General features: G+C 33.5%; 3 protein-coding genes, 2 non-coding genes and 1 pseudogene across 6 annotated transcripts; 2 read left to right on the top strand and 4 right to left on the bottom strand.

Annotated features, from left to right (window-relative positions):
* Positions 1-887: 887 nt before the first annotated feature.
* On the top strand, positions 888-961 carry TRNAI-AAU (transfer RNA isoleucine (anticodon AAU)). The gene has a single exon. It is a non-coding gene; the product is annotated as a tRNA-Ile (tRNA).
* A 677-nt stretch (positions 962-1638) lies between these two features.
* Positions 1639-4970, bottom strand: LOC105136483 (nudix hydrolase 2-like). The gene is made up of 9 exons (XM_011041861.1): positions 4697-4970; positions 4326-4585; positions 3795-3860; positions 3516-3653; positions 2970-3047; positions 2835-2885; positions 2673-2707; positions 2193-2301; positions 1639-1933 (listed from the first exon to the last, which is right to left on the bottom strand). The coding sequence occupies exons 2-9, from the start codon at positions 4533-4535 to the stop codon at positions 1736-1738; spliced, it is 885 nt and encodes a 294-aa protein (XP_011040163.1). The 5' UTR covers positions 4536-4585; positions 4697-4970; the 3' UTR covers positions 1639-1735.
* Positions 4971-6067: 1097 nt separating this feature from the next.
* Positions 6068-8129, top strand: LOC105136482 (trihelix transcription factor GT-2-like). Its single transcript, XM_011041860.1, has 3 exons — positions 6068-6462; positions 7016-7771; positions 7813-8129. The coding sequence occupies exons 1-3, from the start codon at positions 6143-6145 to the stop codon at positions 7826-7828; spliced, it is 1092 nt and encodes a 363-aa protein (XP_011040162.1). The 5' UTR covers positions 6068-6142; the 3' UTR covers positions 7829-8129.
* A 1107-nt stretch (positions 8130-9236) lies between these two features.
* Positions 9237-13073, bottom strand: LOC105136546 (pentatricopeptide repeat-containing protein At4g30825, chloroplastic-like; annotated as a pseudogene).
* A 5544-nt stretch (positions 13074-18617) lies between these two features.
* TRNAT-CGU (transfer RNA threonine (anticodon CGU)) lies at positions 18618-18689 on the bottom strand. Its single transcript has one exon. It is a non-coding gene; the product is annotated as a tRNA-Thr (tRNA).
* Positions 18690-18863: 174 nt separating this feature from the next.
* Positions 18864-21642, bottom strand: LOC105136480 (tRNA (guanine(9)-N1)-methyltransferase-like). Of its 2 annotated transcripts, none has more exons than XM_011041855.1 (3): positions 21142-21642; positions 20021-20380; positions 18864-19233 (listed from the first exon to the last, which is right to left on the bottom strand). In XM_011041855.1, exons 1-3 carry the CDS (start codon positions 21556-21558, stop codon positions 19027-19029), a joined length of 984 nt encoding a protein of 327 aa, XP_011040157.1. In that variant the 5' UTR covers positions 21559-21642; the 3' UTR covers positions 18864-19026. The 2 variants fall into 2 exon arrangements, with proteins under 2 accessions (XP_011040157.1, XP_011040158.1); XM_011041856.1 differs by having other exon boundaries at positions 19155-19238.
* Between the last annotated feature and the right edge of the window lie 3793 nt (positions 21643-25435).

The raw sequence follows: 25435 nt of genomic DNA, 5'->3' as shown, positions 1-25435 counted from the left end.
TGAAATGGTAACATATTAGATTAATCATGTATGAATTTAAATTATAGCTTATTAAAAATTGAACATTTATAAAATATTGGAAAGTTTATATAAATTGACGATAATTTTATATAAAATAAATCAAAATAAATTATGTAGACTAATTTAACTTTAAAAAAATATTAAATAATAAAATTAAAAATAAATTAATTAAAAAAATAAAAAATAAAACTTTTTTAAAAAAAAATTATTGTTCATGAAAAAAGCGAAGAAGGTAAGGTTTTTATCCTAGTTCTTTTAAGAGCGTAAACAATATCCATACGTGCATCGGCAAGAGTTTACTTCATTCATACGAAACTAAGTGCACTTTGTGACTCTACAGCCAACAAAATAAATAATGCGTACCAACAAATTTTATCTTTTAAATTATTTTAAATATATAGGAAACCTCTCTCAAGATGATATATGTTTTTAATATTGAAACGGTGACATATTAGATTAATCATATATGAATTTAAATTATAGCTTATTAAAAATTGAACATTTATAAAATATTGGAAAGTTTATATAAATTGACGATAATCTTATAGAAAATAAATCAAAATAAATTATGTAGACTAATTTAACTTTAAAAAAATAAAAAATAAAACTTTTTTTTAAAAAAAATTATTGTTCATGAAAAAAGTGAAGAAGGTAGGGTTTTTATCCTAGTTCTTTTAAGAGCGTAAACAATATCCTTCTATACGTTGTATTATATATACGCACACGCTGTAACAATATCCATACGTGCATCGGCAAGAGTTTACTTCATTCATATGAAACTAAGTGCACTTTGTGACTGTATTCTACAGCCAACAAAATAACAAATTTTATGCTTTAAATCATTTTAAATATACAGGAAACCAGCTGGCCTATTAGCTCAGTTGGTTAGAGCGTCATGCTAATAACGCGAAGGTCGCAGGTTCGAAACCTGCATGGGCCAATTTTTGCATCTTCCTCCTCCTTTTTCTTGGTGTCTAAGTTCGCATCTTGTCAAAGCCTCACCACCTCTTTGCATGCCTTATTTACTCACAAAAGGATTTGGGACTTCGAGCACGGCCATGGCTAAAGCAACCAGAGATTTTAGTTTTATAAAGCAGCCTCAAAATGAATGGCTTGTAGCTTTTGAAATCTACAACTCATAGTGACAGCAGTAGTTGCTTTTGATGCCTAATAGAGGATTGTCCATGACCAAGACCAGAAGATAAACGCCAGGCCAGCCCAGGCAACAAGCAGCTCTCATTGTTCAAATCTCAGAAAGAGAGATGATGAACAAGGATTTTACTAATTGATAATGGCAGCCCGTAGAGAAGCAGTGTACAAGTAATGGATCAAATAGTGCACCAATAAAATCACTAAATTACTTTTCTTTTATAAAGAATGCATGACATTTACAACGTTGTCGTTTGTTCTAAAAATAAATGAAATTACAGATGTCAAATCTTCTTCTTTGAAAATATTAATAAGTTATTTTCTAATTTATTTTTTATATGACATAACTAAATATTGAAAAGTGCTTTCCAACTTATTTTTTATTGCATTATAAAATATTAAAAAATAATTTATTTTTCTGGAATTTACATTTCTAAAAATACTATTTTCCAGAAAACATAAACTTAGTATACTATAATTATCATGGTTGAGAGAGTTACTCAGGCCATGCTGTTTCCTACTATAATTCTGAGTTGTGAGCATAATTCTGAGTTGTGAGAGACATTCAGACTTCACTGCCTTTCAGGTCTCGATCATTCAAGTACAGATAACTTTTCTGATCTTGAAGTTTTGATGCGATGGGCACCGGAGAAAACCCGAAATAGGTTTCATCTTCTTTTGCTTTGCATATGTCAAGTAACTGCTTCGAAAGTTCATGGTTTTCGACGAATGGCTGAGCTACATAATCATCCCACGGCATCCACTGCAATTACAAGAATTAATGTGAGGGTTTCTAGCCAAAGCAGCTGGTATTCAGTTTGTTCAAACATTAAAATGCATCATATCTATTAGTATAGAATATATTCAGCTAAGTGGAACAGAATCTGCAGGGTTTTTTTTTTTTTTTTTTCTTGATTGGGGTAGGAGTGGGGTTTCTGTGGAGCTTTTGGCCACCACAAACAGTCCTCTGCTCCCTTTGACAACACTTTTGTATTGGAAAAACTTCTTTGACAAAAAGTCACCTGAGCATCCTCTATTTCTGTCTCCTGCTTCTGGATGTCAAAGGAGAGGGGTCGTAACATGCATACAAAGATTAAATCTGACTTCCCAAAGAATGATTTGTGGCTTTGCCTGCAAGTTACATGAAGAGAAAAGAAGTAAATTTCAGAAAAAGACCAGTTCCAATTCCAAAAGACAAGCTTTCAAAGCGAAAAGCAAAAATATTTTTATTCTCTGATCAAATGTTGCTTTCAGATGCATGTTCAGGCCAAAATACTCGTTAAAGGAGTTTGTTGTGCCACATGAAGACAAGTTGTTTCCTTTTGCAAGTTAAACAACTATCACTGGTAATAAAACTAGCTAATACATGCTCACACAAGCCACATCACAAAACCATGGAACCAAGGCATGGAGAAGCAAATATAAGGAGCACCATAAATTGAAGGAATGGATAGATGTGGTTTGGATGCAGATGATAAATAATATTCTAGTAAATCGCATACCAGAATGCTAGTACTTTCACAAATTCCGTATCAATCTGTCAAGACAAAAAGAAACATGGAATGTCGTTACATCATGTCAGGGAAATATATGCTTCATTCATAGTAGCGATAAATGTGCAACTCATTTCACTTGAGCATACAGGTTAGACAACAGTGACTTACTGCTGTCTCTTCTTTGACTTCTCTCATTGCACCTGCACGTATGTCTTCTCCCTGGAGAAATAGAAAGTTCTTTAGTCGTGACCCCACACGACACTGTTATATCTGTGATGGAAAAAAATTAAATCATGAACCTACCTCGTCCACAGCTCCAGTAGGGAGCTTCCATATACCTGTCCCTCGAAATATGCCACATTTCTCTTGGACCACAAGCACCTGGGAACGAAAATTGCAATTATATTTTGAGAAAACAACATTCAGAGACCCCCAAAGTATCAACTGTACTGTATTCTTTTCAAATGAGAGATCAAATAATCGTTTCACACCTACTGTAGCATCAGAACTTAGATTGGAAGAACTAGACAAAGCAAAAGGTCTGAATAATAAAAGTATGAAGCAAATGCAGGAAATGAAATCTATCAAACTTAGTAGTGGTTCCCACTCCCTCAAGCACACTTCTGATGAAGGATCAAGATTTCTTATAATACAAGTATCCCTATGTTTCCAAAATAGCAGCAGCACCAGTAGCTGTAGCTATTAGTTAAGGTCATCCATATGTGGACTTTCAGGCTTTAGCAAGAAGCAAATGAAACTTTGATCACATCCACACAAAGAGCACTTCCCATGCAAACCCCTTAACTTTATTGCAACAAGTCATCAAGAAAAATAGATATGGAGAAATACCTCTCTCTTTTTGTTCATGACAAATGCACCAATACTCACACGGTGAGAGGCATTCGCCGGAAGAGTATGAGAACCTTCAGGGATCCAGAAAGCAAGCATTAAGTATTTTGGCTCTGCGTGGTGGAACCAGAACCCTTCCTGAACAGTAAAAAAAAATGGAGGTTAATTGACAAGACAGGCTAGCGATACCAGTTTTTCTTCTTCTTTTTTTAATCTTACTTGAGCAACTTTAGAGCATCGTGAGCTCATGACAGCAATTTATACAGGCAGAAAAGTTACCTTGACAGCAGCTTCTACAAGATTGACCAGTTGAATAGGTACTTTGATCCAAACACCCCTCTTACCCTGCAAAACATGTTCAAGTGCATTAAACATTAAAACCAAAACAGCGTTAGACAGAAATGCATCTAACATACACCGAAAACAGACTTCAGATGTCCATGCAGTGCATTCTTGAGGTTTCTAACAGCATATGCCCTATAGCCCAAATTTCGAATTGGCCTTTCTCCAATTCTAAAGAAATCTTAAATTTCACGTACACTTGACGACTCTAGTCAGATGAATGCTAAATTGACACTAGTATGCCACCCCCCGCCCCGCCCCAAAAAAAACCTTGGGGATTCATTTTACAATCCCGAAATATCCCAGATGCGTTCTGTACACTCAGTAATAAAAAGCCAGAACAGAGAAGAAACAACCCCCCAAAAACTCCAAATTCAGAATCAATAACAGCACACTGATGCTAAAACATTTATCAAAAAGAACCCAACTTTAACAAAACGCAACAGAATTGATAAAACCAACGAATACCTGACTTCTCCATAAAGCAATTGAAGCTTTGAGCATTGAAGCAAACACCTTTAAATCCATAGCCTCGCTCAATTCCACAATGACACCTCCAAAGTCATCATTGACTGAGTCAAGCAACTTAACCTGTTGCACTTCATTCTCAACCAACACATGCTCCATCCCAGAATTTGAACACACCAAACCTGCCATTGAACTTGCACCAACAGCCATTGTAGCTCTAACCCAGATGCCAAAAACTAAAACGGAATGAACTTTACACGCTACAACAAAAGAAAATACAAAACAAAGCAAAACCCGGTAATTAAAATTCAAAAAATCAAACATTTACACAAGCTTGGACAGCCAAACACGAGAAAGATTAATAATTTTACCCGCTGACGATTGTAGGGTACTTCTTCAGAGAGGAAAAATGACTGCTGAAGAGAGGAATGAATGAGGAGAGAAGCATTTGATCATAATTTTATAGTGAGAGGAACGAAAATCGAAGTGTTTAAACAAAAGGAGGACCTTTTCCTTTGCATTTACATTATTAATATCGTGGGTTTAGGGTCTTAGACTTTAATTTTGTTTCTTTGTTGGGTATTATATGGAAAATATTGAGTGTTTGAAGGAGAAGATTATGAATATTTCATACTTTGAATATGACTCCAAACTTTATTTCAATTAAAAAAACTGCATTGCTACCTCACCAAGTTGTTTGCTTTCACTACATCATACTTCTATTTTTTTTAATAATGTTTTCCTGGACGAACTTATGCGTAAACTACTGTATGATTTCATTCGAGTTTCAGATGATTCATCTATACTTGTTCATAGAAATTACTTTGTAATCATCTCTAATTACAGGAAATAGTGTTATATATGAGTCTCAAAGTAATTATATTATATTGTTTAAAAACCAGAAATACATAAAATAAGATATTCAAGTTGTGAAAAGTAAAATTTTCATGAATCAGTAAATCTTATGTGCATTTGACTACGTTAGAAAGATTGTTTAATCCAGAAAGTGATTGTAACGGTAAGATATTCTTGTCACAATTTTATTTTTAAAAAAAAACTATAAAGATATGAAATGCTATTATTTATAAATTAAAAGTATTTCTTAAAAACTTGACTTGACAAAATGACTTAAGTATAAACCGGGTTGAGTTTTAATTAACAAAATTTAATCTAGTTAAAAACTAAAGTTAATATATGACCTAATCAACATAAAAAAAACCATTCAGAATCTTTTGATTTTTTTATCTTTTCAAATTAATATTATTTTTATTTTTTATAAAATAAAATAAATAACTTGATTTAACTCAGCTATCCCACTATTAAACTCTTCCATGTTAACCTCCCATTGTTTTTAAAAATATGATAAACTAAAAATATGAAGTATTGTTTAAAAATATATTTTATTATCAAATATTAAATTTTATAGTATTTAGGGTAAATAATATTTTTTTGAATTTTCAAAAACAATTAAAAACTTACGAATTAAATTTTATTCTAATAACTGAATTGTGAGTTTAAAATATATTTTTAATTGGATTAAACCAAATTAATATCATAATTTATTTTTTCTTCAACGGTCAAAATTCTCAGTCAACCCTCCAGGCGATAATCTATTTGAAAAGAGACCAGGGACAAAACTTGTGTAAATATGCAAAAAAAAGAAGGCCAAATATGTAAATTCAAAAACCCCTCTTTTTTTCTTTTTTTTACCTTCTCCTTTTATTTTATTTTTTACTACTGCTAAAAACCTCACATTTCACCTTCTCCGCAGCCAAAAAAACTGAAACGCCGCCAATTTTTTTAATCAACAGTAAAAAATGGATTTATTAATTACCGGTGACCGGCAAATACAAAACCCTAACGACTTTCCTCTTCAGATAACTCCATTCCCGCCCACCGGCAACTTTACTATCCCCACTTCAGCCGCAGCTCCTTCGGCGGCGGAGGCGGGGTCGAGTGAGGTTGCCAGCTTGCCTCCGCAGAAGCTACGTCCGATTAGAAGAACTGACAGGGTTCCGTCGAGTGCTAGGGAGGACCGGGGAGAGAGTCTGAGGGGTTTGGTTAGTGGACAGCCGAGTGAAGTGGCGGCTGATGGTGGTGGTGGGTCGGGTGGAGGTTTATTTGAAGATGAATTTAGGTAAAGTTTAGATTTTTTTTTTTGTTAGTTAATTTTTTTTTTATTTTGCTTTCTGCAAAGTGTTTTTTCATTTATTATTATTATTATTTAGTCATTTTGTTAATATTTAAGATTGACCCTTTTTTGAAGATATTAAGAAAAGGGTTATGGTAATTTTTAAGGTGTAGTTTGCTTAGAATGCTAGGTAATGCAACAGTACATTGAGACAGTTTGATGTTTCTAATTAAGGTAAGGAAGTGGGCAATTTGTATGTTTACGTAATAGTGATTAGTTTGACGTTTCTTATTAAGGTAGGGAAGTGGGCAATGTGTATGTTTGTGCAATAGTGATCAGGTTGATGTTTTCGGATCATCGTGATCCAAATGCATATGCTGTTCGTATGGGGTTGAGGATTGCTATGATGGTAGAAATTATTGGCTCTTTGATAAGTTGAGGGACAGATTGATTCAAGAGTGTAAACCAAACCCACCTGGGATTGTGTAGTCGTAGTAGTAGTCTAGATCCAACAAGTGTTTTTTGGAAACTGAGTTAATGTGGTTTTGTTTGTTTTCAGCTTATCTTCGAGTGATGGAAACGATGATGATTTATCGGTTGGTATGGGTGAATCTGTTGGTCGGAAGAGAAAGAGGAAGTCCAAGATTGAGAAGTTTTTGGAGAGTTTGGTGATCAAAGTGATGGAGAAGCAGGAGGAGATGCATAAACAGTTGGTAGAGATGATAGAGAGTAGAGAAAGGGAGAGATTGATAAGAGAAGAAGCTTGGAAACAGCAAGAGATGGAAAGGATGAAAAGGGATAGTGAGGCTAGGGCTCAAGAGACTTCTCGTAACCTTGCTCTCATTTCCTTCATCCAGAACATGATGCCGGGTCATGTTATCGAAGTCCCTCAACCATCAATGACAATCTCACACATGGTGAATGATGGAGGCAATGCTGATGCCCCCATTCAAAATGATTTTATGGGTGACCAAAGTAATCGAAGATGGCCAGAAGCTGAGGTGCAAGCACTTATAATGCTTCGAACTGCTTGGGAACAACAGTTGCGAGTTGCAGGCTCCAAAGGGACTAATATTTGGGATGCAATATCTGCTGGAATGTACAATATGGGCTACAACCGCACTGCGAAGAAGTGTAAAGAGAAATGGGAAAACATCAACAAGCACTTCAAAATGTCACTGGGAACTGCCCCAAAGAAACCATTTCAAAATAGTACAGTGAGCCCTTATTTTCCGGAATTGGACATGTTATACAATGATGATTTTGTTAATCTGGGAAATGGCTCTGCCAATACAGACAATCAAGCTAACTGCGCTCTGCCAATACAGACAATCAAGCTAACTTATAGTATTTGGCCCTGGGTAAAGGTTGAAAATCTCAAACTGTTTCAAGTCTTTGGCTGTCTCCCAGCATCATCAAAAGAACAACCAGGGACCCGAAATTTATATTTCTCAAATCTTACCTTGATGTGATTTCTGGTCCATTTATGCATCTGTATTAACTTATAGTAGAACTTCATTGAGATGTTATTGACTGTTCTTGCATTAGCTAGGCATTGCAAGGGAAAATTATGACTGTATGAATTGTTCTTCCAATAACATTCATAGGAGCATTCTAGCCATTTGCTTCCTTGTGTTTCAAATCCTTTATTCAACGAGTACTGTGATTTCTTTGTCTTTCAGGGAGATTCTTTCTGCTGAATATGGTTGTGTTTTGATATTCATGGCAATAGATCTTCCATGCTATATATTTTCAGCGTTCAGGGGTGATAAAAATTTTGGATTTTGCATATGTTACAAGCCAGAACCGAAAAGGTGTTTTATCTTCCAATTGATATGAAGATATCAAAACCTGACTCTTCGCTGAATAAGAGGAAGTGGGCACAAAATATAATGAGAGAAAAGAGAATGAGCACATCAAAACAAAATTCACTATCTGATATCAATGTGTTGTTCAATTGCTATCGCAAAAAGCCATAAAGAAAGGAGGAAAAAAACAAGAGAAAAGGAGTCGCATCATGTCAAACGGGTTCTTTCCTTCCTTATTCAGCAGAAAGTTACGCAACAAGATGCACTAATTTCATCAAATGCTATAATGGATCTTCACTCTTCATGGCTGCTTGAATCTTGAAAAACTCGTGCAGTTCGATAGACTAGAATGTGACAGAATTCATCATGGCAAACCAGCATCACCACACAAACAGTGCAAGGACAAAAGAATATAAGAGGGTGAAGAGAGGAATAATTGAAAATAGAAAAATCAGTATCTCAGGTGGTTCTGGTTGAATGTAATATGGAAATACCAATATGGATGATGTTATCAGTAAGGCCATGAGAAACAAAGAAAAGATTCTAGGACCATTAGCCATGCCAACAACACACCAGAGAAGAGACATACAAGTCTGGTTATACAGATGAGAGGGCTACAGATCAAGCATTTAATTCACACTTCGGTTATATTTTGAGAAACAGCAATGACCCATTTAATGCACAGGCAAGAACTAAGCAAATTATCCCCTTTGGATCCTCTCATGCGCACCAGTTATAGGATGATGTGGGAATGTAAATCTAACCCTAATCAACATTAATGATAGTAATTACGGTAAATAGAACAAAATGAGGGAAGCACATGCAAGTAAAAACCATCCATGTATCAGCCTGTTGCTAAACTAGTAGTATTTGAGTCTGAAATGACATGGCTCTTGCAAAATCATAGTTTCTTGTAATTGACGTGCCAAAGCATAAAGAACAACTCTATTTTCTGATATGAACATGGGCAGGAATATAAATTAATTACTGATACAGAAGACATTTTCTTGGACACATTTTATTTCCTCTTGTCCCTTTCGTGAATTGATGTTTCATTTAACTCAGTTCGGTTTACAGGGAAAAAAACTATATAATTTAGAAATGCAAACATCTCACTGAATCTCATTACTTCCCCAGAGAGAATGCACAAGATTGAAACTCTAAAAGCAGAAATAATTGGTGCAGTGACTTTCTTGACTCTGTGATATCCACATCATCATTCGAGTTTTCAATGTTGATTTATCAACTGGCCTTTTCACTTCTGCAGAACCATCTTCTGAGAGCAAGACAGGCAAGGATTCTTCACCTTTTACAACATCGTCTATTAGTTTGGGAAAGAGCCAGTTTCACCCAAACTGTCCAGAATCTTAAGACTGTGTAGTAGAACAAATAATTATCAGCTAAGTACTTCCCTTGATCAAGGATGAAAGCAAAATACCTGATATACAGTATGAAAGAACAAGAAAAGGTTTTATCTTTCTGGAAAGGAAACAAGTTTTGTGGCAGCTATAAAAAACAGGAAATCAGCACACTAACATATGCGTGACCATCAGCAATGACAGTTAACTAAGACTTCCTGCCATTGTTCTGATTTGCATCAATCATTTAAATGAATTTATCACAAGCCATGCCCAACTGAAATCAGATGAAAGAGTGGTAATCAGTCTAAAAGAACCTTGGTGGGCATCCAGTTCTGTCTCTTTGGTACACAAACAGTAGATACGAATAAAATGGACAGAAAAAAATTAGAGCCACTTTTCTCATATATCACCAAAGTGGATGATTATTTCAGGAGAGGTGGTAGTAGCAGTACGTAGAGAGTAATATCTCACCTTGGGTTGCAAAACATCAGATACAGCAAGTAGGATCCATGCCCAGGCTCTTTCTGACTGTGGAGAGTCATCGATGCAGAGATTATTGAAAAGGGAAAACTATATGTACTTTAGTTGTGTGTACTTCATAGTCCCCTCTGCTTCATCCACAAAGACCATTTAACAGCCTCCAAGTATTTATCATTCTGCTGCAATGCAGTAATCAGATTGATGTGGGTTATCTCATCAGGTTCTGTCCCATTTTGCCTCATTTCCTTGACCAAACACACAGCATCTTCAACCGTTCCAGCAATTCCATATGCCTTTATCAGTGTTTATAGCTACACAAATCAGGTCTCAGTCCACATTCTCTGAGTCCTGTCAGCACACCTGCAACTTCATCAATTGATCCGTGCTCTCCGTAGATATTCATCATAATGTTGTGTGTGTAATGGTCAGCAGCACAGCCCGATTACTTCATTCTCTGAAAGACAGACACTTCTAAAACTCTCCATATGACCTTCTTTCCCATAGGCGTCCAATGTGCAGTTGTAGGCATCGAGGGAATTTGAAAAACCATCAGATTGCATAGAGTGTATGGTTTATGCCACATTCTTGAAGTCTTGATGTAAGAGAGTATTTCAACCAAACCTCGTTTTCTAGCCATCATGAACAATGCCCTAGCTTTATTGAAAAGCTCAGCCTTTGCATAAACATCAAGCATGTCAATGAAGGTGATAGTACTAGGATTAAAACCACGCTGAAGCATCCCATTGAAAAGTCTGGAAAGTTCATTAACTGGAAGAGCACGAGCACCGCAGTTTATGAGACAATTATACAACTCCTGATCCCAAACAACTCAACTCTTCAAGATCTGGCAACACAGATCTTTTAACTTAACCACCATTCCACACTTTTGGTAAATGCAAAGCATGTCCCAGAACATATAATGTGTGGAACAATATCCTTTTCCCTCTCCATTGTTTCTAGAATAGAGAGAGCATCTTTCAAGGATCCAGCCTTGACATACATTCTTACAACAATGCTGAAAGCGATCACATCTAAAGCAATTCCAGAAGATTTTAACTTTTGATAAAGCTTTTCTCCCTCTTTAAATTGACTCATAGTAGTAAGTGTCAATCATAGTACATGAGATGTGCAAATTTGGCCTGCCATCAGATCTGGGCATCAAAGTGTATATCTTAACAGCATTCTCAAGATGGCCCAACTCCTTGCACGAGCAAATTAGCAAACGATACAAGTTATCCTCAAAAACCGGATCATTCCACCTTTTGTCCTCCAGCACTTTTATAACCTCATCAGCCAATGGGTTTTTTACATAAGCAATGAATTCTGGTTAATCATAACATGTTGATAGAACGAACCTTTCAAAAGTAGAGGGATTTTATCAATCTTTCCGACCTTCTCACATGCTTTCAAAAGAGTTCCAAGGATTGAGGAATACTGGCACACCCCATCTCCAGCATGTCATCAAGAGTTCTGCAAGCACCCTCTTCATCCCCCTGCTGAGCTTGCAAATTTATTAGTGTACAAGTTGGACGAATTAGGCTTGAATCCTAACCGCTTGAGTTCCTTGTAGTACCATTCTGCCTCCTTGTAATTGCCAACTCGACCCCAACCTTCAATCATAGAACGGTAGGTTGTTTCAACAGGCTCTCATCCAGTATTTTGGATGCCTAAGAACAGCCATTGCGCACCAAACATATTGGATACCTTTCCATGACCAATAATCAATATATTGCATGCAACAGTATTAGGGGAAAACTTGGCTTCTTGCATAGAAACCAACACCTGCTCGGCCTTCTCTAACTTTCCTTGCTGACTATAAGCATTAAGCAAAACCAACCAATTCTCCAAATTTAACACCACCGTATTCTCTCATCAAGCCAATAACCGCTTCTGCCTTGTCAAAAAAACTTAAACGGCTATAAATAGAGATCATTGCAGAGTATGCAGACTGACATATTATCCCAAAACTCCTCATTTCAGAGAAAACACATTCTGCCTCCTCAACATTCCAATCCTTTTGGTAGAGCCCCATGACCATACCAAAAGGAGCAATATTTGGCTGAACCCCAAGTTCCAACATCATACGAAACCATTTCCTACTCCACTCCACATTCCCCCGTTTCGAACACGAGTAAATGAGAGCGTTAAAAACTCGGCAATCCAACTCAGAACCAAAACTCTCACTCATTTCCCTGATCATCCTCTCAGAGTATCCCAATCTTCCCTCCTACCCACCACTCGAAAAACAACGTTGTAAGCATTAACATTCTTTTCAAGCTACCCAGTAAACCACATCCACTCAAAGAACCTCAAAGTTTTTCCATCATTGCTACACTTCTCAAGCCGCTTCAAAACATCATTACATTTCTCTAAGCTCAAATTAGACCCAATAACAGAGTAACTAGCATCCAAATCACCATCATGCACAAAAAGATCCTCCCTTTCTAATCTTCTACCATTCCTTTTATAACCAAACTTAAAAACCTCTTCCCTTTTAGTCCCTTTCTTATCACCCCTATACTTAATTTTCCTCACCTGTTTAAAATCTATGTCCTTTTGCTCATTCTCATCAGCCAAACCGTCTGCAAGTGACAAAAAATGGTCCTTTTCAGAAAATTCAGTTTGGATTCTAGACGCCTTAACAACACTAAATCTACTCCAAGAAGTGATCAAATGGATGCAACTAGAAATGGAAAAAAGTGCAGAATTACCAGGGAAACGAAGTGGGTTTACAGAGAAATTTGACTTGTTTGAATAAAATGAGTCTAAAGAAGTTGATGAAAATCAAAATGATGCCATGGTAATAGTTCAGTGAAGTACTAAATCAAGAAAGAGAGAATTTTTTAAGAATAAATGTTTTGAGTGGCATACCTTGTTGGATGTAGTGGGGTAAGTGAGAGCGATAATGGAAATTGAAGCAGTGGAGGGAAATAACTTCCTTTTCATTGTTGGTTGTGGCTCCTTCCATAGGGTAGTTAAAGGACTAAATTTCAATCTCATATAAACATTTGGGACCAAACAAAAACAACTTCATTTATTTTTCTGATCCAGAAAATACGAGCTCGAAAAACAGAGAAAAAAAAAATCAAAAATCATCAATTAGGAAATTAAAAGACAATTCTATTTTCCAAGCATTTTTTATTGAAAAAAATAAAAAACAAAGATTGTATTTGGTTGTCCTATAACATAAAGTACATATATAATTGAAAAAACAGATATAGATACATAAAATAAAATTATTTGAGATAATTTTGAGATGAAATCTGTATTTTCAAAATAAAAATATATTAAAAAAACATGTTTTCTTGGTCTCCCCTGTCTCCATTTTATTCTCTCTAAATTGTAACCAAACATTACATTATATTACAATAAAATTTAAGTTTATTTATAATTAATATTTGATATTTTAAAAATAATATAAAATAATAGGTTGATTCAAATATTTATATGAAGATTAAACCATGTCAATATATATCTTTTTAATTGTTTTCTCTTAGTCACGTAGTTTTTTTTTATCTTTTGATTATTTTTCAATACATCTTTAAATGTAATATTTTTATTTAATTCTATTATTTAGTATTGGGTGAATAATGAATCAATTTTTGTATTTTTTATTATATAACAAAATAAAAAAAAAAATAATTCGATCCAATGAAGTTTATAGCTCCAGTCATATATATTTGGTGGGATAATTAGATTAGTGAACTTGATATTTTTTTTCTTTTAAATTTACCCAATTAACAAAGATCATAAGATCATACATACACTTAAATATCATTACTTCTTTTACTAGTGGATTTAACTTGCATTGGCAAGATTATAAGAATAAATTTAGCTTATAAAATAGAAGTTTGGTTAAAAGATATCATTCATTAACCATAGAATATAAAAAACAAAACAAAAATGTGTCGCAAGGAACATTCCATAAAAAAAGTTAATAACAGTTAATATATTGAAATCAAAAGGTGAAAAAATAGTAAAAAAAATGTTGATTAATTAATTAATAAAAAACACAAAATTGAACCGAAAAAATCTTATATTTACAAGGGGCTCAAAAGTGGTTCCATACACAGAAAAGTTATAGGCTCATCTAATCCCTTAAACAAAGAGAATTGTAATTAACTGTAAATACAAAATGCATGGCAACGTGCCCTACCATTTAAGCCAACCGTTGCCTCCTTCCACCAAGAGCCACCATGCAACTCTATATATTCCTCTCCCTTTTCATCATTCGATGATATATTGGATTTACACCCACAAAACTTCTGCTGCTGCTCCTTGTTCCTACAAAGTACTCTGCACTCTACACAGTCTTGGTTTTGTTATTCTGATACAAGTTTAGTGAATCTTGATGCATGTTCAACAACATGATGGAAGAAGATTATGGATGGGGAACGTGTTCAACAATGGTTCTCTTGATGGTTGCTGCTATTCTCTTGTTTGCTCCATTGGTAATGGATTCTTTGGGACCTCCTTCTGCTTTGATGATACTTCTTATTCCAGTGATCCTGGTGGCCGTTCTTTACTTCCTCCATGAAGCCTCTGATTAAGTGAAGATCAAGAGATTTCAATCACCTTTTGCTTCTTCTTTTTTCTCCATTTTTTTTTTGTACATGTAAGTGTATGGGGACCAATTTTTATGTTTTTTCTTTTTTAATTTTATGCATTAAAAAATAGAAAAATATTGTTTGTGTAATTAATGATGATTTCTTGTTAATATACTAGATATTATTTTATTCAAGCGTGATGGATTTTCTTATTCATTTCTTTTGTTGCCATTTATGTAAGTCATTGCTTAAATAATTAAGGTTGTTTTCCATAACCAATTAAAGCAACAATTTATTAGTTTTACCTGAGAAAATTCAGTTTTTATTTATAAAAATAATCAAATTAAAATTTTATAAAATATAAAAAATAAAATTGAAATCGAACCAAAACAGTTCCAACCAACCAATTTTGGTTTGATACAATTTTATTATTTTATATTAAAAACAAAAACTCAACCAATTAGTTTTGGTTCTATTCAGTTCGGTTTCAATTCGGATATTTTATATTAAATATATATATATATATATATATTACTTTCTAATGGTCATGGTTTTGATTTGATCTGATTTTTTAACTAAATCGGTTAGGTTTGGTTTAGTTGAGGTTTTTTAATTTTAGACTTATAAAATCAAATCAAACTTATTTTTTAATGGTAATTTTAGACTTATAAAATCAAATCAAACGGTTTATTTTTTTATTTTTTTTATTTAATTGATTTTTCAGTTTTTTTTTTTTTTCGCTTCTAATTTTAACACTAATAAAACCCAATGCCAAGTCCCCCAGGTTGAGATCCAAGCATATGAACCCACTTGGGCTCGATTCAAAATTGAGATGAATCCAGGTGATTCTAAAATGGGTTTTCCAACTTAAATTCTACCTTGTTATAATCTTATCAATAATCGAGTTGATTTTTAACTTGTATGGACATGAAGCCCTGCGCGGACCGGATCTGTTTATAGCCATGCTTTGCGCGCATTATCAATGAACAGGGCCAATGGCTGAAATGCAAGCGTTGAGGGAGTGAATTAATTAACAACACTAATATCCAAGCAAGCAAGCTTGCGTGCCTGTTTTTCTGGTCTGTCATCGTGGGATACCAACGTTGTGCTGTTGACAGGCTAAAAGCCTGTTCCTCTCTGTCTGGTCCAAGTAAATTCAAGGCTTTTATAGCAATTGTAGCTCTAGGATCCTTCGTGTGCATCGCCCCTTTCCCAAGTCGTTCCACTCTTTGGCTCTATAAATATTGACACTTGCCCTTGTTTTTCTTTTCAATCTCATCCAAATTTCACTAATTTCTAAATTCTGTTAGAGCTTAAAAAAAAAAACAAGAGATTTTAATTCCCACAGAGAAATGGACCGTGGAGGCTTTCATGGCTACCGCAAGCTCCCCAACACAAGCTCAGGTAAGTTCTTATCATTCAAGAAGACAAGTTGTAACACCTATATATATATATTGTTCGTCCGCATCGATCATCTTCGATCTTGCATGCAAAGAAAGTGTTTTTCAGTTTCTGCTTTCACTCTAAGCAAGAAGATAAATATGTACATGCATGCACTGCGCGCGTTCATTTTCGCATGTTAACTTTGATTAGTTTATGTATCTTCTCTTTTCAAAAATTTGTTTTTCATGTGATTGCTGCTTCTTCTTCTTTTCCATAAATTATTGGTTTATCAAATGGCATGCAAACTCGATCTCTCAATGGCTTAATTTGAGGTGTGTATATCCATGTGCATATAGATATCATGTTTTCTCAATCATCTATGTTGATTATCTTCGATATCTTCTGAAGTGAGATGGCTAGATAGTGTCATGGTCAAGGTATCTGATGAGGCTCGTGATGATAGCAACAATGGTAAACGCATAGCTTTATGCACAAGTGGCACGCATTAGTCATGCAACATATGAAACAAGTGGCTTCCATGCATCCGGTCTCAGGATTCAAAACGCTTGCTGCCTTTGTCTCTGTCCACTTTTATCTCGACAATAAATTAACTCTCTTGTCTCTTGGCTTGTTTGAGTTAGGAAATCCACCAATCAAGTGATAACGTATTAAAAATATATATTATTTATAGAAAAAAAAGGTTTATTTAATTTGTCAAAAAAAATAGCAGATTAAATAGCCACACCAAAAAAAAAGTGGTTAAAACCTGATCAAATGGGATTATGGGAAGCTGTGCCTATAAACGTAATAAAATTCATTAGCTAGCCATTGATTGATTGATTTCCAAGAAATATTTATTTTCTTTCGTGTCTCTCTCTTGTTTTGTTGCAAAACGAATTGGGAATCACAAATCATTAATTATGGAATTGTTTGTGGTTAGCCATTGATTGATTGATTGATTTCCAAGAAATATTTATATTCATTCATATCCCTTTGAAATAACTATCATTAATACAATTGGATCTGGTATCATCATCAGAGATCAACATGAGGCTAGCTGAGATCAACCACAGCACCACCAACAAGTTTCATACAACCACTGATGACATCAGTGAATGTACTGTAAGGGAGCAAGACAGGTTCATGCCAATAGCCAATGTTATCAGGATCATGCGCAAGATGCTGCCCCCACATGGGAAAATCTCTGATGATGCCAAAGAAACAATCCAAGAATGTGTGTCTGAGTTCATTAGCTTCATCACTAGTGAAGCCAATGAACGCTGCCAACGCGAGCAACGCAAGACGATAACAGCTGAGGATGTGCTTTATGCAATGAGCAAACTAGGTTTTGATGACTACATCGAACCCTTGACCATCTATCTTCATCGATACCGCGAGCTCGAGGGCGAGCGCGGCTCGATGAGAGGTGAGCCACTGATGAAGACCAGGAATAGTAATAATAATAATAATGATCAGTATGGAACAATGGCTGGGGTTGGTGCTGCTTATGCACCAGCATTTCATCATCATCATGGATTCTTTGGTGGGGCTGCTATAGGAGCTGGATACATGACTATGAGAGATGCTAATTCCAATGCTAGCTCCTCCCATTCTGCTGCATTGGCTAACGTTGAAGCATTTGCTCAGCATCAATAAGAGATCAATGCCACAATATTGTAAGGCTGTTACTTGTTTAGATGGATCTAGAAAACTGGGAAGGCTGCTAGAGAGGTTAGTGTTTGGAAGAAGTTGTTTAATGTATTGGTAGTTGAATTCTGTTGAGGCCGATGGGGTGTCTTTGATGCTTTGATAGAACAGTTCTAGCTAGCTAGGACCATCTTATTTGCATATTTCAATTCTTAATTAGGTGCTTGATTTCTGTTCTTACATTTGATGTGTTGTTGTGTTTGATTTTGTTAAATTCCGTTATATTATAAGCCCTTTCAAAGGGAAATGCCAAAGCTTAGTTAATCTCATCAATCCTAAGTTAATTAGTTGGATCTCATGAGGTCAGACCTCGTACATGTACAAATTCTGGAGCAACTTCATGATATTAATTTTCAATTATATTAATTGCTATGATTTAGCGATTCTAAAAAGATGAAATATTATCTTTCAAGCTCGGCCTGAGAGGTTAATTAATACCAAAAACATTTATAGAGTTTTGAAAAAATTTCAAGTTGAAATTGACTGCTTAAACTACTACATAATTAACTTCGTAATGTTAAAATTCAGTTTGTAAAATATCATTATTTTAATTATTTTTAAAAAAAATAAAACAAAGCATTTAATTTACACAACACATAGTTCGGACTTTGGACCTGATCATAAAATAAATTAGGCATGGATAAATTGGGTTTAACAACTTTACTTGGAAATATACAAAGAAATGAAGGGGCAATCAATAATAAACACAATTTTCAATGATATTCATTTGTGACTTAATTAGAGCTTAATGACAAAATGAAAATGGTAAGTATTCATAAATCTTAAATTAAAGACAATGGTAATTTTGAAAGGAACAAAAAATAACATCTGATTGGACATTAATTAACAAAGGGAGGAAATGAATTTAAAAGCAAAGCTCCCAGCGAGGATCGAACTCGCGACCTTTCGCTTACGAAGCGAACGCACTACCACTATGCTATGGAAGCGAGATGCCAAAAATGTTTTTACACTATTATATCAACATTTGATACCTTTTGACTGTTTTTCCCATCCACAGGATGACGTAGGTAAGGGTTGGCGAAGGCTGGTCCATCAGAAAGCTAGCGGCCAATAAAAGATGGAAAAGGCTATTCCAGTTGACACTTTAATGGCAGCATATGTAGTTAAAGGAAAAGCTTTCTCATTGAAGAGATCAACTGGTATTTTGAGTTTTACAAAAACATAACTAGTCTTCTGCAACCTTTTTTTTGGGGGGCGGGGAGCTGTCTTTTGACAATGTTGATGTCTATAAAGATCAAAACCCAACTATTCAAGTTAGTTCTGCTATGTAGAAGAAACTTCAACGCATTGCCTTTTCTTCTCGGATGGCTCATTTTCATCCTCCAACTCTTCTCTATCTACTCTTTCGAGTTCTTCTGGATCAGTTTCGCCTCTTTTCCTTTGAGGAATTACTTGAAAGAACGAAGTTTTCCAATCTTTTGTTTCCACAAACTTGAGCAGGATCTCTACCACCTGGTTCACAGTGAGTACCTGCATTTGAATGAACAAAGAAGCAAAGAGTTAGCAGAGAAAGATCATGAATTTTGTGGGCTTGGGGTACAAATCAACAAGAAATGCAACATGGGGAAAATCTCCTATCCCACCTTGATGCCAGATAATGAATCAATGAGTTGTCTTGGTTACTTCAGCCACGAAAACATCAATTTTTGAAACAAATGCATTTCTGCGGATGTGAAGAACTTTCCTTTTTTTATTGAAAAATGCCCTTTGTAATGAAAAATTCTCCTAATAAATCATCTTAACTCTATGCCTGGGAGCAATGGGCTGGAAAGAGAAGTGTTTTGTGCACAACTTCACATATTGAGACCCTGTCCTACACTCTTTGATAAAGCAGTCACCCCATGATCATTTAAGTCTGGCCCATTGTCCTCAGGAATCGAGACCCTGTCCAACACTCTTTGATAAACCAATCAACCATAATCATTTAAGTCTAGCCCATTGTTCTCAGGGATTGAGACACTGTCCAAAACTCTATGGGCACCATTGCCAGACATTGGATGGCAAAGAGTACAGCTCGCCCCTTGAAAATTTAAAACTAGCCCTCTTTGCATGCAGTTTTGTGTAATGGCAGTGCCACATTCCCAGTCCCGGTTTGCTCTAATACATGTTCTACAATCAAGGTGATTCTGATGCACAAGTGATACAAAACTAAAAGGAAAGGAAAACAAAATGAGCACAGCAGAATTAAATCTACATAGTCAACATTTCAGGTCTTGAAAGAAAAACAAGCACATGCCAAGACAAAGATCAGTCATACCTGAGAACTTGACATCTTCAAGTAACTGCTTATAGGAAGTTTTGCTGTTTGGATTCCTTGGTCATTTGCTTTCTTCATGGTTAAGCCTTTCCACCGATTCCGATCCACTAACCCACCAACAATATATATTTTCTTCAGATCAAGTTCATCTAGCACTGTTTCAGAATCTGCTGTAAGATACACCAAATTTTCCTTTTGATCTTGCAATGCTTCAATATATGATTGACTTTCCTTCTCAATAATCCATTTATCAAATCCTGGGAGCCTTTGCAATTGGTTCTCCATTTCCCCCCTGCACCCAGTCAACCAGAGGTGACCAGGGGATGCACATCTCCCATTCACAGCATAACAGTAAATGATCTGCCAATTTAAATAGTGATGGTATAATAGTCAGCCATTGAAAAGCATAAGCTTGCATTTGTTAAACAACCCTATACCTTCCACCAACTACACAATTGTTCTCCAACAATGCCAATTGAACCGCCAACACTCTTGCCTATTAATACAAAATCAATTAATTAACCAAATAATCTCTTCAATACAAAGTTTCTTGCAAATGGCACAAGTAACTTGTAGCCAAAATTCTAGTATAAATATGCAAATTAAAAACTTTGTTGAAATGCCATAAATCTGACTTATCTATTGTGCGAATAGTCTGACCATATTACAGGGTTAATTCATTCCTCTTAAGTCTTAACAACGTTATCACCAACCTCTTTCGAGCTGAGCTGTGTTGAAACTCAAAAATACAGAAATTCACTCATTTCTCCACCCTCATGATTCAGCCAACTAAATTTAACTGAACTGTTAGCAACAATTCTCACTTCAAATGAATCTAACACATCCTTGGGAAAAAATTCGCCAGCGCCATTTCTATGCATTACAGTAAAGTTCTTAACAATGTACCACAGCTCTATTCCCATACAAACCCGTATTGAACCAACATATGAAATCAATAATTTCTCCAAATGGGTCATCATAATTTGAACCAAAAACTCAATCCAGCAACTATCAAAACCAATCCCTACTCAAAAACCAATCCAACACAAACATTATAAAGATAAAACCATTATTAAAAACGAGAAAGTTTTAAACTTTAACACTATAAAATTAAAGCTCACCTGTTGAACAAGACTATGAATCTCACTGGTAGTCATAAGATCAGCAAACTCAAGATCAATCACAATATTCTGACCAGATTCTTTAGCTTTCCTAAGCCTCTGCGTCTTCTCTTCTTTCTCCTCTGCCCTCTTCCCCATTCTCTCTTTCCTTAACTCCCTCCTTGACTCTATAAGCTTCAACCTTTCTTCTTCACTTGCACAGCTTGATAGTTTCTCTTCCCATTCTTTTCTCTTCCTCTCTCCTTCTTTCTTTTTTTGCTCCTTCATTTGTGCCTTCTTCTCTGCTTTCTTTGCTTCCCATTTTTGCTGCTTCAGGAGTTTCTTCTTTGCGTTTTTGGAAAGTATGGTGGGCTGTGAATTGGGTTGGTTCTCTAGGGTGTTTTGGTCATCTTGCTTTGTTTCTTTCTCTTCTTCCATTGAAGCAGAAGGACAGGGTTGAGGGTTTGGTTCAATTCTCAATTAAGGTTGCTTTGAAGGGGAAATGGTAGAACGATGTCGTATTTGGCACCACGAGGATTATATATTGATCATGATGACTTATTGGCTTGTTGTGGGCAAAGGCCCAAGGCCTAGAGGATGTTTTATGGCTAATGTATGGCAAAAATAATCTAATTATTAAAAATTAGTTAATTAATTGGATGTTTAATTTTAAATAAAATCTTGCATAAAATTATTTATTTTTTTATACATTTTAAAAATTTTAATGGAGAAATATTTTTTATATCTATTTTTTAAGTTTATTTTTCTAGAATACTTTATAAAAAATATTTTTTAGAGTTCTATTTATTTGTTTTTTTGTAAAATGTTTTATAGAATAAAACATAAAAATATAAAATATTTTGCTACTATTAATTCATTTAATTAAAAATATTATTCGAAAAAAAAACTTAAATCAAAATATTTAATAGTAAGGGGATATATTTATACAAAACTTCTGCTCTAAGTATATGTAATAGAGCTATAAACAGTCAAATGAGATCCAATACACAAAATATTTTTATTTATAAGCAATATTTTCATGGTAAATATCATAATTCAAAAGAGTTACTAACTAAAAATTAAATTATAAAAAATTTTGTTGCTGCTAAAATTAAGTAATACAATATTTAAAAATTATATTTATATTAGAAGTATATTTACACTAGAAGTTTAGATTAAAATAAAATTATAATCTTTCTATTTTATTTGAACTTCTTGTATGATATTGTTGTTTTCAACTTAAAAATTTATATAAAATATTTTATTTGTAATAATATATTTGGGAGTGTAATGGTTTTTTTAATGCATTTTATAAATGTTTTTTATTTAAAAAGATATCAAATTAATAATTATTTTTAGTGTTTTTTATGATTTTAATATATTAATATTAAAAATAAAAAAATATTATTTTAATATAAATAAAAAATACTTTTATATAGTACACCAAACATTCATTCCATAATAAAAAAAAAGTTGTTTGATTAAAAAATTTGTTAAAAAACACCATACACCAAAATTAGTTATAGTGTTTTTTTTATTTTTAGAGATCAATGTAAATTCAATATAATATTTTTAATCTTGAAATAATAAAAATTTGTTAAAAAACACTATACACCATACACCAAACACTCATTCCAGTAATAAAAAAAAGTTGTTTGATTAAAAAATTTGTTAAAAAATATCATACACCAAAGTTAGTTATAGTATTTTTTTTATTTTTAGAGATCAATATAAATCTAATATGATATTTTTAATCTTGAAATAAGTTTAAAAATAAGTTAATGAGGTTTTGTCAAGTTAGTGTTATGTCTTAATTAAATTTATATTTTAATATTCAAGTTAATATAGTTTATAGTTTTAGAAATTGATCGTATACCTATCCTAATATTTTTAAGTAGGAATAAGATCAATAATAAGAGTTTTTTTAAATAAGGACCCGCATGGGTCAAGCTTAGCATTCTATTCAGCTTTGTATAGTAGAAACAAATAACAATAATAATAAAAATTAAGAAAAATAAATAAAAAAACTAAAATTAAAAAATTATAGAGCTGTAAGATTTTTAATTCACATTCAGATATTAAACGAGTATTAATCCATTAACAATAAAATAGCGTATAAATAAATTTATAAAATAATTTGAATAATTAATGGCATGTATAAAATAAACTTAAAAAAAACATACAATTAAGCAAACCTTTCATTATAAATCATGCAATAAAAATAAATAATATATTTTCTTAAAACATAAGTAACCTCTTCCAAGTCAAATCTTCATGACTAATGTATATTTTAGTATCCTCGTTCTCTTGGAAGAAGTAGATGGCTATTTCATTTCCCAATGTTACATTTAATTTTAAATGTTTCATTTATGTTAGGTGTGACGAGATAAAGCACATAAAAGGAATAAAATCAATTTGTCTAAAAGACACCATTGGATCAGGTAAAAAAAAAAAAAGGAAGGAAATAATTTGTTTGAGATATATTTTCTTTTTTAATTTTCTCTTTCTTTTTTAATTTTTAAAAATAGACAAGTAATAATAAAGTTTCACATAACAATAATCTTAATTTATAAATAATTAATTCCTTCTCTATTAGAATGATAAAAAAAAAAAAAAAGAACAAGAAATCCTCCATATGATCACAAGAAATCATCGAATCCAAATTAAAACAACAAAAAAATATATTCTTGATTGCAATAAATGTCTAATATTTTGCATTTATTAGGTAATGATCACAATTACTCTTGGTTTGTAAAATAAGAAAACTAAATTAAATTCCATAGAAATATAATATTCATACATGCAAATGATTTATTTTTACCGAAACCTAATATCTACGCAACTCCTATAAATACAAGCTCTTGAAGTTCAAATATCATACACAGATACATGCACTCCAACAATTTAATTACTCTATATCAAATTTGAAAGGCATGGCTAGGATCTCTAATTACTTGATAATGATCAAAGTTCTTGTCGCTTCCCTGCTCATCGCATCGTGTTAGTTGATTTCTCTTTTCCCCGTCTCTTAATTCTTTTTTATTTATGTTTTTAAAAATTAATATTTTTATGCAGGTATTTAACATGTGAATTTATTTTTTTATTTTTACGGTGGAGTTTTTGCAGGTGTCTCAGCGGTGGTGGTGAGGGCTGCGCTGCCATGTAGGAATTTTATTGATTGTTTTGGCAAAGTCCCTTGTGACATGCCAAAAATAATATATTGTAGAGATAACGAATGTGTATGTGACGATCAAGAGAAACCTCTACCGGTCAAAAGAGAGTTATCTCCTCTTGTATAACACAAGATCACTGAGCTTCATGTTTAATTAATAAGAAAACTACCCACAATATTTTGTTTTTTAAATTGTGTTTCAGGGTTTGTTTGTCATTGCTAATTAATGGAGGGATTTTTGTTATTCTATTATTTTTTTCAATTTTTATGTTATTTTATTTTATTTTGTGCTATTCAAAAACCTAAAGCATGCATGTCTCAATCCTATAAAAACATTTACAAATTGCAAAGCAACTCACATTGTAAAAAGAAAAATACATGTAGATGTATAGGTTGTTCGTAGAATTTTGTAATGGATGCAAAGCATAGCTATATGAAAACCCTAATTTTAAATACAATTGCAATCTTCATTGTTATCCAAGCACTCAAGGATGTTGTTTGTTAATTCCCTAAATTAGTGCAAAAATATTTACTAACCCTATTCATGGAATGTTGTTTCAAGTGATAAAATTTGATAACAAAATCTGTCATAAATGTTTTAGCTTAGAAAAAGTTAATTTATTACATATAGAAAATACATTTGTCGCTTGTACAAATCATTAAAAACACAAGAATTCTTATTTTCATGGTTAATCATAATTACTAATTAACCAGCTTTTATTTGTTCATATTAATCAATTGTTACACACACACACATATAAACGTTTATAAATTAATGTCATTGAAACCATTGTAATTTATGGACATATTGGCCATTAACTCACAAAATTAAAATAGATAACAAAATTAAAAAAGATTTATCTACATATATTAAAATCTTTTGATTTATGGGTGGAATTAAATTCAAATCTTTTGACAAAGAGTAAGAGAGAACATGGATGTAATTTTACTATAATTGTATGATTATCTATATATATATAAATTAAAATGCATAATAAAGAAAAAAGAGTAAAACTAAGATAATTATTTGCTTAATGATGTTCCATTATTCATTAAAGATGCGCTCAAAATCATCCTTTTATTTTCCATCCCAACATACCTCAAAATTACTATTTATATTCTTGAATAAATCAAATCACTCAA

Source organism: Populus euphratica, unplaced genomic scaffold (assembly GCF_000495115.2).
Source record: "Populus euphratica unplaced genomic scaffold, PopEup_1.0 scaffold142.1, whole genome shotgun sequence".
NCBI classification, from domain to species: domain Eukaryota; kingdom Viridiplantae; phylum Streptophyta; class Magnoliopsida; order Malpighiales; family Salicaceae; genus Populus; species Populus euphratica.
The sequence above is the reverse complement of the archived record's forward strand: the minus strand, read 5'-3'. Positions and strand labels throughout refer to the sequence as shown.